The 16,650-nt window shown below is 32.2% G+C and overlaps 1 protein-coding gene across 3 annotated transcripts in view; it reads left to right on the plus strand.

The window, feature by feature from the left end:
• COL4A3BP (collagen type IV alpha 3 binding protein) overlaps positions 1–15,253 on the plus strand; it is a 79,139-nt gene extending 63,886 nt beyond the window's left edge. For 2 of the 3 annotated variants that reach the window (XM_011375138.2, XM_011375139.2), the window contains 7 exons: positions 2,725–2,820; positions 5,170–5,302; positions 6,188–6,258; positions 8,493–8,621; positions 9,172–9,301; positions 10,220–10,356; positions 13,418–14,890. In XM_011375138.2, coding sequence (XP_011373440.1) covers positions 2,725–2,820; positions 5,170–5,302; positions 6,188–6,258; positions 8,493–8,621; positions 9,172–9,301; positions 10,220–10,347 — 687 coding nt within the window. In that variant the 3' untranslated portion in view covers positions 10,348–10,356; positions 13,418–14,890. Of the gene's footprint in view, positions 1–2,724; positions 2,821–5,169; positions 5,303–6,187; positions 6,259–8,492; positions 8,622–9,171; positions 9,302–10,219; positions 10,357–13,417 lie in introns of all 3 variants that reach the window. The other variant, XM_023520414.1, reaches the window with a different exon arrangement.
• The last annotated feature ends 1,397 nt before the right edge of the window (positions 15,254–16,650 follow it).

Below are 16,650 nucleotides of genomic sequence, written 5' to 3' on the forward strand. Positions count from 1 at the left end.
CATCACCTCTTATTTCAAATGTGTTTTATCTCCATTTTTTTGATAGTTCATTTGGTATGAAGATTCTGTGTATGTCAGCTTATCATTTTCAACTTTAGGTCCAAAAAAATCAAGGACATGATTCCTGAAATTATGTTTAGTCTATTTAAAACTTACAAATATAGTTAAAGCAGGAGAAACCTGCTTTAATAATTTGATATCATCTTTTTTTTTTTAAGTAATAGGTGTTACTAGTAACATTATTTCCTAGTATATCAAGTTTTGATCCTAATAAAATGGTAAATTTGGCTTGTGCTTATTATTGTCATCCAACTTAATGGTCTGTAGTTTCTCACTTAATTTTGATATACAGGGTCATAACTGAAAATAGTAAATGGAGTGGATCATTAGGTTAGACCTGTAGTGTCTATGGTACAAATCATCAAGTCTCTGCCCCTGTAGTAAGATAGGCTACTTCATATTTTATTGCCGTAAACAAAAATTCATTATAGTAAGATTTTATCTGTATCACCTCTCTTGTTAACCTTAATATTATTACCTGGAGGAAGATGCCATAATGGATAAAGATTCCATGATGAGGACTTTGCAGAGATGGTTATTACAGTAATTGAGTACTTCATTCATTTCATTAATTTCCTAGAAGCACAGCACTGAATACAAACTTGTGTTGTTTCTTTGTTGGACTTTTTCAAGCCTTCTTAAGTCAAGGAAGTAAATAAGAGTAGAAGACTGAAAACTTCCATAGGTGCAGTGGTAACTGTGATAGGAATGTCATTAAACGGAACTCTCCATTTTTTAACAATAAAATCCTTCACATTATTCTTTTACACGTAATCCATTAAAAATGGTAAAATGGGGCTTATTTTGGGGAAGCGTTTCTTTCTGCCTCTGATTTCATAATATATGTAGGTGTTCTTAACTCCCAGTTCGACCTAAAAAGTACATATTCAGATCTAAAGATTTTTAAGGTCTTAGAATCTAAAAAGGGTAAAAATTTCTCCAAATCACAATGGGACACAGACAAATAAATCAAGGCAGTGCTACTGTGAGTTTTATTTATTTAGGAATACCAGCTGGAATTTTGTTATTCCTCTTTGGTAAATGAGGTACATTTTGAATGTATTCATAACTTGGAATCCCACATTAATTATCCTTACCCTCTTAAAGCATATTTCAAATTATAGAGGCACACAGGTTTTTCCAGCAGTCCCCAAAGTTATGTTTTCTAATTTGGGCTTTATAAAATTATAGAATGTACTATTAGTCACATTTAAAATTTTCTCTCAACTCTGCAACCCAACACCATTCACAGTGTTTTGAGGATTATGAACAAAGAAATAAAATATTATGTTAGCATTTTAGTACAAAAGTAGATTGTAGAATCTCAATTTAGAAAAATGATAAAAGCATTATCAAAAACCTTTTTTGTGATAATTGCCAATTAAAGAGTCACATAAACTCATACCTACTTTCAGTAACTAAAAATGCATTCTGAGATCCAGAAAACTTGTAGCAGAAATACATATTACAATAACATATTATTAATATCCTTTTGTATAGAACACTTATAATTTTAAGTTTCTGTCCCCAAACCATTAATTTTGTATTTAAAGTATTTATTTCAAAATATGTGTAAACCTGGTTCTTGTTCTCTAATAAACGCACAACACTTTATGTAAAATAAATAGTTAAACTTAGGAATAAAAATTGAAGTGTTATATACGTATTAGATACATATTTTCCAATTCTTTTCTACCTTCTCTTCTGTGCTTATTACATAAAATTATGAGTAAAAGCTAATATTCCTAAACTTAGAGCTTAGAAAAAAAGTGTCTATGTAGATGGTAAAGAAGCGGTTTCTTCAGAGACAATCTTTATCACTTCAGTTCTGTTTTATACATTTCAAACTTTGCAAAGAACTCTTATGTGAAATCTTACCATTAAATCTGATTGAGGATTCGGGAGGTGTGAAATATTCGACTTTATTTGCTTATATAAAATGTGTAGGGTTAATTTGATAGTTAAAAGCAGAGGTTGCAGTTAAATTTCAGTAGAAGAAATTTAGAAATTTTTTCAAATGAACTAAAAGGTGATTTTTTGTAAATGTTTGCATATATGAGTATTAGCATTGTCCCTGAAAGAATTTAGAACATGAAATTGGAATGAAATAAATGAGGGGGTTGATTATTTTATAAGTTGGCTTATAGTTATGATAAAAGAGAAGTTTATCAATGAAAGAAAAGTTTTGTTACTTTTTTATAGAGAAAAATCTTAACATATAATGATCTTTCTAATATTTCTATAGTCTTAAATATAGGAACACTGGACTAGATAGTCTCTTCGTGCTCCATTTACCCTTAGTGTTCCATGATTTTATCCTTTAAGATGTCATTTCTGTAAAAATTTTATAGTAAAGGAAGGAATTTTTTTTTCCAGAAAATGCTTATTTTGGTCACTTGATGCACATTAGGCCCAGTATATGTTACTTGTTTGAAGCATCTTCCTTTCCCACATTTCTCCCTCCTGTCATTAACCTCGATATATCTAGAATGTAGACTAAACTCAACATTATATAAAACGTACTAACCTTTGTGCATTTGGTTGTTCAGCTTTCTAAGAACATCATTTCTGAACTGAAGTAGACTGAATATCATTATGTTTTAGAGATTATGCCATAGCTATTAATTGGAGGTGTATTCTTATAGCTTTATTTTTCTCTTCAAGGTTGAAGAAATGGTGCAGAACCACATGACTTATTCATTACAGGATGTAGGTGGAGATGCCAATTGGCAGTTGGTTGTAGAAGAAGGAGAAATGAAGGTAATTTCCAGTGAAATGTTATAGGTTTCTAATTGTAGCTCTGTTACAGTCATATTATCCTTACTATTGATATAAATAAGGATAGTGTTTTAAAATTACTTTTAAACAAATTATTACACGTGATCAAAGAAGCACCAAATATTGAGAAATAAAATGTCTTTTTGCTTCCTTGCTTTAGCTTTTACGTAATATCTTTATGGTCCAAATCTATGCAGAAATCATTCTGTTCTACCTAGGCCATGAAAAAATATTTTGCAGTTTAATTATGAACAGGTCACAATTAGCTGATGACTATTTGGGTATTTCTCTCTCTTTTAGTATACTCAGTATTGTGCCCAGATATCACTTTGTGTTCCCCTCTGGTCTATGTCTATACTTCATTTTTTGTCCTTTCTCTCTCTGTACCTTTTTTTTTTTTTTTTTTTTTTGATATTTGGACGTTGATCAGCTAATCTGGTTCACATCCCTAAACACAGGAGATAGAATAAGAGCAAGGACTAAAGACACGCAGAAATGGATTAAAAAGCAGCAGCAACATTGAACTTTGGATTACCTCATGCCCAAGGCACTATGCTAAAGAAAAAGAGATATTTAATAGGACTCTCTCCAAGCTGAAACATTAGTTGGGGGGAAAAGGATATTGGCATTTAAAAGATACCATTACTTGGCCCAATCTGATAATGTATTAAATGAAGAGTACAGATGATTAGTGAAAAAAAGTTGGAAAAGAAAGAGATCTGTGATCTGAAACCGATCGTTTTGTACTGAAGAGAACCATTTGAACTATGGAAATGGAAATAAGGTGCGACAAAGGTGAAGTGAGGGCATTTTAGACAAGAAATAAACATGAGCAAAAACTTGAAAGCTAATTTCTTAATCAGGTGTTTGGTAGAGACTGTGTTGACCAGAATTATTATAGAAAATGGGCAGAATTTCCTCTCCTGAATAGGAACAAATTAAGAAATAAGAGAAGACTGGCAAATAAGATACCAGAGTATTAGATACAATTCTGATAAAATGATTGGATTACATGGAGGCCAGCTGCTGCTGCAAGGTCTTGCTAATATGTTACCTCAGCTAATATTACTAAACTTAATGTTTCTGACACAGCTGGATAATCACAGACCTTCTCCACAAGAGCAAGCCCCAAAAGCACACCAGGATGCATGTTCTCTGCAGAAGAAGGGGTTGAGCCAAACCTGCCTAGTCCCTTCTCTGTACTCCCCATTCAGATAAGTCGCTGTTTCCCCCTAGGGAGGTTCCAGGAAATGAAGGGGTGAAGAGAAACCAGGAGTCTAGATGAAGGCCCTCCATGTGGACTGAGGAGTAGAGAATAAGTACTCCTATAGCCCACAACATTAGAGAAAGAAGAAATTGGGCTGGATTATTGGGAGTATAAAATAACTCAATAAGAGAATAATCTATCGTTTGTAGTAGTAGGTTAACTATTGGATGCAAAATAATGTTTTTGGAAGATTAAGCTGATAGAGAAGACATTAGAAACCAAGAAAACCACTTGCGAGAGTCAAAAGTCTACAGGTTCCAGTTTAGGTGACTAGAAAAATAGCTGTCCCAATAACAAATAAACACGTAGGGAAAGGAGTTTGGAGAGAGAGATCTAAAGGAGAAACTGTATGTGAAATGTAAACTACGCGTGAAATGCCTAACAGTGTCTGGCCCCAATGGCACGCCATAAATAGCTGATTTTCCCTGTGATAATATGTTTATTCATTTGTCAAAAGAATTTATTATAGAGATCTTTAAATTAGCAAACCCTCTATAATTTTGAAAAAATTAATTTTAATCAGTACTTTAGGTACACAACCTCAGTATTTAAAGTCAACACATAGATCTTTATGGTAGTTTCAGCTTTCAATCATTGATTCAACAAATAATTGCCTATTGTGTTTCATATACTATTCTAGATGCTGGGGATACATCATTGAACAAAACTGCCTTAAATCAATATCCTTAAGGAGATTATGTTATAACCAGGCTATATGGCCTTATTAGTCATGTTGAACAGTTTTTGATAATGTTCAGTAAATAATGCTTGTTTTAAATTGATATATTTATTTTTTAACAACTCACAGTAGTCATTCATCACACATGCATATTTTTCATAGTTGAAGTTTACATTGGATTTGCAGTTTTAAATATTTTTATGTGTTGCATGTCTAAATAATTTGAAATTTTAAACTTCTTTTTAGTGGAATATTTATGTTCCATCATGCACTTCCATAAATAAAATCTTAAAAAGCCATTAAGTTTTAAAATATGCTTTCAAGTTTGTACTTTAGAAATTTGATCTTTATTTTTTAAACAAGTTTGTAAATATATCCTATGTAGGTATATAGAAGAGAAGTAGAAGAAAATGGGATTGTTCTGGATCCTTTGAAAGCAACTCATGCAGTTAAAGGCGTTACAGGACATGAAGTCTGCAATTACTTCTGGAATGTTGATGTTCGCAATGATTGGGAAAGTAAGCTGCAAATATATTTTTAAAATATATTTTAATATAATTATTATTTAATATTTAATATTAAATCCAACCTGATTTTCTGTATCTGATTTGTAGTTTACAAAGTCGGTGTAGAGGATATCTGGAGAATCATACAGGGGACTGACAATACTTTATATTTAAATAGAGCTTTTTTACTATATAAAATACTTCTCAGTATGTTGTAGAATTTGATCCAGTACCTGAACAATCCTACATAGGTAGATAATAAAGTAAAATTCAGATGGATCTAAGGCCATAGAACTAGTTAGTGGAAAAGCCAGAACTAATATTAAAAGTATCTGTTTTATCATATACTTTTTTCCTATGCTGTTTTCTTTCCATGGTAAATCCTAGATGAATCCTGCTGTGGTTTGTTTAGTTATTCTTTGGCGAAGGGGTTCCCTTGGGCACCAGATTTTGTAAATAGATACTTTTGAACATCATAAGATGTTTATCAGTAGCAGTTTGACATTCTTTTCTCACAAATACAGTCACCTAAGCGTAGATAGAACAGTTTATTCAGCTTTAGTAAATTAGAGATTATAGAGAGAGGTCATAGTGTTAGGGAGTAATTTGTGCCAGAATAATGCAGTGGTGGTGATTATAATTGTTTTTTGGCTGTGGAAGCTAGATATTGGACCAAAAAAAATGAGATTTCTGGGTGATCAGGTCTCATAGCCACTATCTATAGCCCTAATACTAGGTATTAACTACCTTTGTTTGAACTTAGCCTAGGTGGGGCAGAAACCTGTTCATTTTACCATAATGTTCATTTGTAATTGACTTTCAGTATAAATGAATTAATCACATTCTAGAAAAAGGTAATGTATCTTTTTGGCTATTAATATTTTCTCTTTATTTCAGCAACAATAGAAAACTTTCATGTGGTGGAAACATTAGCTGATAATGCAATCATCATATATCAAACGCACAAGGTAAATATCTCTTCATCCCAAAAGGATTCTACTGTAGTTCAAACTGAGACATATAAATTCTCTAAAGTAAAATTTGGCAGGAAATTAAATGCCACAAAAGATTCAAAGACTTTATTAATAATTCATGAATGTCATGTATTTGAAAGGTACATCACCTCATTTAAAGCAGAAATGGGTGCAGCTAAGAACCTGAGAAATATCTAGAAACAATGTATTTGATGAAGACCTACAGTTAGTTATGCACATTCTAAGTCTAGAAAAGAAATTCTTGAAATCCTTTATTCTAGCATCTAGTTTCTATGAGAGATAAATGATAAATGATAGTTATCAAATATGAAAGTGACTACAATATAATAAGGGGAGTAGAAAATATGTTATTAGCCTATGTTAAGACTAACAGATTTGAAAGTGATTTAAGTGGATGATCTTAAAGCAAAGGAAAATTACTGGGCATGACTATTAAGAGGTTGGTCATACACAAGTACATATAGAATCATTTCATTTAAATTAGTTCCCTTTCATGTCATTTTTTCCTCTACTAGTCTAGATATTTAAAATGGTAGAATTAATATTTCTCTTACCTTATTCTGTTCTGTTCTATCCAAAATAATATTTTGGATAAAGAATAATAAAAGGAATTAAAATTTTGGAGAGATCCACCAAAAAGCACTATTGTATGTTACATAAGAAATATAATGATTCAATAAGTACTTAGTTTCTCTTTTTCAAATGATTTTTTAATTGAGCCGAGTGTATTTGAGATTTGCTCTGTATCTCTTAAACTCAGTCCTGTCACCTGAGGCATCTTTTTTGTATCTAATGCCTGTAAGCTAGGCTTCATTTTACATGCTAGCTGCTCAAGAATGTGTGACAATGAAGATTCTACATATTTGTGACAATGAAGCATACATATTTGGGGGGCAGGGGAGTGGAGAGGGAGGTCCTAGGCAAAATCTAAAATTTAGTAGATGTTAAAATATCAATTAATTGCCCTGTAATTTGGAATGAAAATAAATTACCACTAATTGAGAATCAGAAGACTCTTATCTGAAGATAATTGATCCCGGAACACAATCTGCTGCAAGTATTTCACTAAGTAAATAGTAAATGGAGGGGAGGATTGTATAGATTGTATTAGGGTTATTTCTTGAAAACTAAAACTAAAAATTATTAAAATAATGTATCTTATACGTACCATAATTTAAATTACAATTATAATTATTTGACTAAACTAATTATCTTGGCATTTTTTCAACAAAATTCCATAACACTGACATCTTTTTTTGGTTTCTTTTATAATTTGGTCTTAAAGAAGGCTGTTCATCTTCTAATATTTAAATCATTCTCACTCTTTAAATTTCTGTCTTATCATCCTTGCAGATTTGCATTTATTAGTTCTAACATGGCCAAATTTTTGTTTATTATTAGCTTCATATACATTTCCCTAACACTACTGTCATCAGCTTCATAGAATTTTCTCTCTCTAAAAGATAAACCATTTCACTTTGCAAATGAGTTATGTTATGTTGACACTGAGCTGTTAGCTATTTATCATACTCAACGATCAGGAAAGACACTACATACTGCAAATTTTCTCTCGTTTGAAAGTATGTAGTCCCAGTTTTCTAAGACCTAGGTTCTTTGTCATTCCAATAGTATATGTTTTTCCTTGCATACTATAAAGTTGAAAGATTCTATATGATTGGGAATTCTTCAGATACGATTATGATATCAAAGGAGCAATCTTTTTTTCTCTAAAATCTTTGATTTAAACTCTCTGAACAATTTAAACAGAAGTTTAATACAACACTTAAAAGCAGAATATTACCAGGATCTGTGGGAGAGGTTAATGGAGAGTTGTTGCTTAATGGAATTTCTGTTTGGGGTGATAAAAAATTTTGGAAATAGTGGTGATGTTTACATAACATTGTGATTGTAATTACTGCCATTGAATTGTATGCTTAAAAGTAGTTTAAATAGCAAATTATATGTTACATATATATTACCACAGTTTAAAAAAAAAAATAGCAGAATATTATTCTTTTGGTATTGTTCTACAAAACCATTAACTCAGCATCCATAATTAATCCTTTGATGGATATTCTCAGATGCTTTTCATTTAAAATTTGACAGATTTTACTTTCAACTAAGATATTTATTAGTTGTACATTTGTTTTTCTGTTCCATATTATATATGAATAAAATGTATTTTCAAAAAATTTTTACTTTGACAGAGAGTGTGGCCTGCTTCTCAACGAGATGTATTATATCTTTCTGCCATTCGAAAGATACCAGCCTTGACTGAAAATGACCCGGAAACTTGGATAGTTTGTAATTTTTCTGTGGATCATGACAGTGCTCCTGTAAGTACACTGTGTAAATTTGTATAGTTGTATAATGTAAAGCTAAATAAACAATACAGTGCAAAAGTGATAAACATATACCACACACGCACAGATACTTGATAATGATTCTTAGATTTTGTTTTATGTTGTCTCTTTGGGACAATATAACTCATGTGTTACCTGAGGGACAAGAGTCATGGCTGTGACCATCCTAGCAGGGCTGTTTTCTTTTCCTTCTGAGGTGAGATGAGACAGAGTTGATGGGTAGTATATGTAGGCTACTTCTTACAGTTACCTTTCAAGCCATGATCAACTACTGGCAACCTCTGGTTTCTACTTCGATTTAGCGAGCGCCATTTACACATAAAAAGAGCGATAATCATTTCTACTGTCTTCTTATTAGCTTGGCATGTGTTATTTTTTGGCGCTTATAAGATTTTGTTGGAGATTTTGATCTTTGCTGGAGTTATGGTTTGGATTAACCTAATGTAGTATTAGACCAGTAGAGATTATAAAATACTGGGTATCTACTATACTGGTATTTTCTTCTTATTTTTTGTTTTGGCAGCTAAACAATCGATGTGTTCGTGCCAAAATAAATATTGCTATGATTTGTCAAACCTTGGTAAGCCCACCAGAGGGAAACCAAGAGATTAGCAGGGACAACATTCTATGCAAGATTACGTATGTCGCTAATGGTATGTATTTTGTTGTTTGTTTTTGCTACTTGGTAATGTGGATGTTCTTAGTATGATCTGCATGATAACTGACTGGACAAATGCCATTTAGAAATGCCTTTTTAGTTTTTATCCTTTGGATTAGTAATTTTTAATTTGGATAGATGTATATCAAAACTATTGGGAAACTTTCAAAATACACATATCTGGATTTCATCCCAGAACTACTATATCAGACTTTCTGAAACTGGGTCTGCATAGGTAAATTTTAAAACTTCATATCAAGATCACTATCACATATCTTTGGTTTTAAGAACCATTTTATTAAATATTTGCCTGAAAGAATATATACTTTTAGGAATGTAAGCAACAATGGGAAAGGAAAGTAACAGTTCTTTTTCTTATTGTCAGCCATGTTCGTTTTCTGAATCTTTGGTCCCTAGTCCTTATTAGCTAGTTATATATTTAATTCACATTGGCCTGCTGCCGAACAGCCCTGTTACTTTGGTTCCTTATGACACCCATAACCTACCTACAGTAGTTATTGAAGTCCATCTAATCAGATCCTCATACCTTCTTTATATAGGGCCACAACTGCTAGTGTATTTAAAAGAGATGGTTATGCCTGAGTAAGTTACTACTTGATTACAGTAGAGTTTGATGAATAAATCTTCCCTAAGTAACCTAAAGTGTAGCTGTATGAACATTTGCATACAATTTAGGAAACTAAGGATATTTTAGAAAGGTAATAAATGCTTTCTTACTTGCTATCTTCTTGTCCGGTGGTTAATTTTAAGCAATTAATTTAATAGTAAAGATTTAAGAGATGCTGATTGTTTCAAAATGAGGAACTTTTTAAAGCATAGGAACAAATTGAGTGTTTCACATTTGTTTGTAGAATTATATCCTAACAGATTTTAATTTTTCTTTAATTCACAGTGAACCCTGGAGGATGGGCACCAGCCTCAGTGTTAAGGGCAGTGGCAAAGCGAGAGTATCCAAAGTTTCTAAAACGTTTTACTTCTTACGTCCAAGAGAAAACAGCAGGAAAACCTATTTTATTCTAGTATTAAAAGGTACTGGAAGATATGTTATCCTTTTTTTAAAACTTTTTTTGACTAATGTGATTCTACAGATATTAAAATTTAGTTAATTGTCAAAAGTAGTTTCTGTGTTTTATAATGTTCTCATATAAAGAGTTATTTTTATAGCCTTAAAACTTATTTTTTTTATTATTTTTCTGCTTATATTAAATAATACCTGCTTATATTTAAAAAATTTCAACATCATTGAACTACAGAATTTCATAAGTTCAAGTTCCTTATATCTTTCCCTTCCCAGAAATTACTGTTATTTCGGTTGTATATCCTTCTAGACTCTGATATGTATGTATTTACATATATTTTTAATTATTTTAAAAAATGTATTTTCTACTGTTTTGCAGCTTGTTGTTTTTCTGCCAACAATATATCTTGACTATTATTCCACATGAAGATATGAGATATAAAACCCTCTCATTTTTTTAATATCTGCTATATGAGTGTTGCAGAATTTATTAACCAGTCCCATGTTAATGTCTGGGTTGCTTCCATGTTTATTGTCAAATGATGTTACACTGAGTATCTTTGCACAAGGAATCCAGAATCTTTAATTTTTTTACAAATTAAGTGATAATGTTAGCATGATTCAGAAGTTAAAATTATGAAAATATACAGTAAAATTTATCCCTTGCTCCTTATTCACCCAGTTTTGCCCCCTCTCCACACATGCAAAAGTATACAGCTGCTATTACTAATTTCTTGTGTATTTTTCCAGATTTTTTTTTTGTCTGAATAAGGAAATACAAGTATATTCCTCCCACACATACTCTTTTTTGTCATTGAAGAAAAAGTAGCGTACACACCATTCTGCACTTTGTTTTTGCACTTTTATTATCTTGATGGTCTTTTCATGTTGGTGGGGAGCTTCTTTATTTTTTTTTACGGCTTTATAGTATCTCATTGTATGGATGTATATAATTTATTTAACCTCTAGTTGTAGATACTAAAATTGTTTCCAATTTTTGTTAGAACAAACGGCGTTGCAGTTATATTCATATGTCATTTTATACTTCAACTTGTTATGTGGGATAAGTTATGATATGTGCCACTGCTGGCGCTCTGGGAGTTTGTGTATTTGTAATTTATGTATTGCCCTCCATAGGGGTTGTATTAATATACCATTTCACCAGCAATAATGTATTAGAGTGCCTGTTTACTTGTACCCCCTCACACGATGGGTGAAATAAAACTTTCTGATTTTTTTTCCAACTTAATAGGTGTAAAATACTCTTCTAGTGTAGTTTTAATTGCATTTCTCTTATTGTGAATGCATTTGAGCATCTTTTAGTCCATTTGTAACATTTGCATAATTCTGTTTTTTATGAACTCTGAGTGTGTGTTAGCATTTAAATTTTTAATAGATCTTACTACAAAGTAAAATAGTTCACAGGCAGTAAGTATATATGAACGTCTTCTCATTCTTATCTACACTGAATGTTAAATCATTGGCTGAGAAATTTATTTTCTTGAGTCACTTTCTTTAGATAAAAATAATATAGTCGATTATCATATGATGACTGATGTTTTTAGTTATGTCTAATTTCTGATGCTATTTATGGTATGTCTTTCCTTTTTAAAAAAAAAAATAACTCAAAAGCTGAATTTATAGTCAGATACTAACACAAGGATATTGCATTGGTGTCCTAGATATGTAGCTTTTCCCAGGAAAAAAGTGACCTGAAAATGTTAGTCAAGTTCTGATCTTACCGATCTGAATGGTTAGTGTTTGGAGATACAGTCTGACCTTTGTGGAATTCTCTCTTCTGACATAAGTGCGCTGTATAAATGTGCTATTGTTAGAATATGTTATACTTTAGGATTGTTATGGCTAGATCTGGGTGCCTAACCTATTAATTCTGTCTCTGCAGTGTATTTGTCAAGCATACCAGAAACCTGATGCCACACAATGGCAGCAGGCTTTTCACCTTACTTAGCTGAGTGTTTCTCCGCATAGCCTTAAGATTTCTAAAAGGTTTTGTTGTTTGCTCCAACCAGGACCAAGCATGCAGCTTTATCTGCTTTCTCTCTTCTTCACCTCTATCTCAGAATGCAGATATATATAGAACATGCTTTCAACTATGTTCAAGGAGAATAATGGTTTTCCTAAACATTTGAAAAATACATGCTAACATATTACTAGCATTTGCCTCTAAACCGTTGAATTTGGGGTGTTGTTTTATTGACTGACCAAGTGTATGTTTGGTGCATGTGCACATATATGTTCATATGTGCACACATTCTTCTCTAGTGGCCCTAGGATGGAAGGCATTGAAATCCTTTGAAAAAAACTTAGGGGACGGAGGTACAATTGTTTGTGGATGTGTGTGTATGTATGTAAAGATAGAAATGAAAAGACTCACTGGCCAAAACTCAGTTCTGGCCTTGAGTTTGCCTAAAGTGATATTTGTCCCATAATACTTTCGGCAGGTGTGTGTATGAAGTGCATTCTAGCACTGAAACCTTAAGGAAGCTAACATTCTTAATTTTAGTGTTGGAGAAATTATAACTTTCAATAGTCATTTTCTTTAGAGAAATTCCATAGAGTTAATGAAGTCCGAAGATATTTACAATTGTTAGTCAAAACTCTTTAACACATTTGACAAGGGCTGAGCATGTTTGTGTCTTAAGATAAGATAGACCTTTTCTTCATAGCCTAAGTAAATTTTTAAAATTTTTGATAAGTGATATTGCATAATTTTTATTGAAGACTAAGAAGGAAATGCCAGTTTGTTGAGTACAAATCTGGAGACCTCTGGGTGATTTGCTCTTTGTTTACCTATAGTACATTACCCTTTTAAATTTTTTCTAACTTTCAGAAGATTTCTTGTATGCTCTGTTACTGATGGATAAGTTTCAAATATTTAAGGTTAATAATTTTACATTCTTAAAGGTGAAAATCCTTAAAAGATACATTTTAATAGAGAATCTGTGTATTTCATCAATTCAGAGGGTAGAAGGAAATTCGTTCTGGTATTCTTGCAGCTGTTAGTAATAATGTATTGCCTAATTTTTTACTTGTCATTTTTCTTTCTTGCAGTGACGGAAGCAAGGCTGTGTGACATTCCATGTTGGAGGAAAAACTGAAAAGAAAAATGCTCTAAGCTGGAACATAGGATCTATAGCCTTGTCTGTGGCCCAACATCTTGGCCTTGTGTAAAAAAAAAAAAAAAAATGAAGAAATATTGCAATAGCAAAGCTGAATATCTAACACTAGCTGTCTCCTGCTAGATCTCCGTGCTCAGCATATAACTATAAATACATGTAAAATTACATGTACATGGCTATATTTTTATTTGCTTGCTCCCAGAAGAGAAAAAAAAAATCAACTTTGAATCACAACTAGGAATTGATGCTTTAATTTTTGGAAACTTTTTCAAAATTTTTAATTTAGTATGGTCCGGCCTAAGATCCTCAGTTGTATCAGGTTTTGTGCACAAAAGAAAAGCACAGAAGTTAAACACACACGGGAATGTGCTTTCTGTGCACCAAATATCTGGATGGGGTTCTTTTTTCAGGCCTATATAGTCAAATATGTGTCCAGAATTTTTTGACTTCTTTGCTTTGTATAATCATAGAATTTATTGCTGCTGATTTCTATAATGATTCATGTTGTCATGTAAGGTGTCTTTTAATAACTGAGGGCTGTCAGTAACCTGTGATTTTGCTTTTTCTATAGTCTTACTCCCATGAAGAACCTTGGTTCTGATGGAGAAAGTGAAAAGCTTTATTTTTTTCCCCATAGATCTTTATGTTTCTTGTATTTTTATTTGTGTTCTGAGTGCTACAGCTTTTGTTTTTTCAGTTTGTTAGAAACACAATATGGCAATTCCTGAATTGGTTCTGCCTGCCTCCAAACATCTGTACAAATCTTATGGATATAAATTACTTTCTGGTAAAATGGTCAGGATAAAATGAGCTCACATTTTTATGAAATTTGTAAAAGGTTATATGGTATTACTTGTTAAAGCAAATCAGACTGAGTTTGACATTTGATTCAATATTTCTAGTATTCAGTAACAAGTATGTTTGTTAATTCTTCTAATTTGGGTCAGTTTAAGAGATATGTTGCAGGATATGCACACAAAATGTTAGCATTGCTCCTGTTTGCCTCTTGATCAGAAACTTCAGCAGAGCAGTAAAGGATTCCATGTGATTCAAACTGAAATTCTTTCCTTAGTTGCTGTAAGAACTTACATGTAAAATACCTTTTTTAGTTTATTAGTTTCAGGCCTCTGTGAAAAACCTTGAAGCATGGAGTTGAGGCAAGGAATTATACTCATTGAAGTGGAAATGACTGCCCACTCCAAAATCTTCATTGTGTTTATACACAGATGTGCTTACATATATCAGAGGCATTTTGTAGATGTTTTGCTGACTTGTTCATCTCTGTAGAAACACAGAAATCAGACCCATTTTGTTAAGCAGAAAGTCATGTCACATGGAACATGTCCTGTATATATTTCATACGTGGTAATGAAGTCTTAATGATAAATGCAAGGTGATAATTTAATGATGGGATTAGTCTGATCATTTAATATGCACAATCCTGGAAGTGAATTACTTGCATCAGATATAGTGGTATTTATTATTCTGTACAGAGAGAAAAAATACATATAAAACATAATGCTTACATTACATGCACGCAGATTTCATGCTCCATAAATCTTTTCTATTTTTTAATTTACCTTTCTCTAAATGATGTGCATGGAATATGCCTTATTACAGAAAAATGCTGTTCATAATTTGACTATGTGGAAAAGTGCCTATGGTGGTAAATGCTAGTAAGGCAAATAAGACAAATTATCATATCAGTTTACTACATAACCAGTTAACATTTTATATTGTGATGTTTAAAAAATGTTTATACCTCAAATGTGTATTTTATTTTACAATCATCTGTGGGCTGGGATGTGGGAGTATGGGAGGGTGGGGGAGGGGAAGTTTATTCATCATAGCCACTGATGGGAATCTTCAAAAAATTCTATATGCCCACTTTAAATATTTCTCCATTTGGCATTTCTGGTAACTATCATGAACACAGACAAAGTAACTCTTAACTAAATTGGATAGCTTTATTTTACAAAGATATGGAAAGTTTACAGAGCAGTATCTAAATCTAATTATCATTAGTTACATTTGCACTAAATGTTAATGATACACTTTTGCAATTCTGTAAATAAAATGATTACACTAAAATATTTGTATAAAAAAGAAAAAAAGATAAATTTTACCTTTAGGTAACTGCACTGGTACTTCACTAGAGTTAATCCTGTCCAACCAGATTTAGAAATGAGTAGGGGAATATGAAAAGAATTTAAAAGAGGTCAGAATTTAAAAAGGTACTAGCCCTTTAGACAATATTCAGACCCTCTAGAATTATTTCCATATGGCTAATTCCTATATACTGAATATACATGTTGATTTTTCATCTTCGGTTATTTCCTACTTCCCCGGGCCAAAAAAAAAAAAAAAATTATCTTTTACTCTTTTCTACTCACCTTTTTTGTACTGTGATAGAAACTTGAAAAATATTGGTGATGATGGGTTATTTTTTTCCCTGAGTGCCCACCGTACCCTTCAAGATAGCACAGTGTTTCAGTTAGAATTCAGGATTTCTGATTTTGAGATAGAGGGTGATCATAGGCGCTCTTGATTTGAGAACGCCACAAGAGCAGCCAGACCAAGAAGAGGGATGGCTGGGAGGGAGATATAAGGATACAAAATAAGGAAAAGGAGAAATTGGTTTCCCATTTGTTCAGTTTCATCAACTAGTTGGTACACCTCTACAACATCAGCATCACTTTGCTATTGAGAAATTTTTAGTTGGGCTGAGCTGGTTCTCTTGTGAAATTGTGCTGATTATCTTTAAGCTTATCGGTTGTTTGTCCAATTAAGCACTTTCACCAGTATTTAGTCCGAGTTGTACAGACGACGTTTGGATTATTGTCATTGTTCATCTACAGACTCAAAACGTAATCATTTTAAAGTTCCTTGGGAGTATGTAGAGTGTAACTATTCTTTAATAGCTTTATGATCCTGATGATGTTTTTAAAAAATAATAAAGTTGGATCTTCCATGTTACAATCACAAAATTAAAATCAGTATTTAAAAGTGGAAAAGTATTAAAATATTATGGAAATTTGTGCTTGCTTGATTGTTTTCCTTAACCCAGAAATACTGCCCTCCATAATTCTCTGCGTAGTTAAGAGCTTGGAATACTCCAGTATTCTTCAAACTGTAGGTTTAACCCAGTTAGGGATCAAGAAAATT

The sequence above is a fragment of the Pteropus vampyrus genome, unplaced genomic scaffold (genome assembly GCF_000151845.1).
Source record: "Pteropus vampyrus isolate Shadow unplaced genomic scaffold, Pvam_2.0 Scaffold262, whole genome shotgun sequence".
In the NCBI taxonomy this organism is placed as follows: Eukaryota; Metazoa; Chordata; class Mammalia; order Chiroptera; family Pteropodidae; genus Pteropus; species Pteropus vampyrus.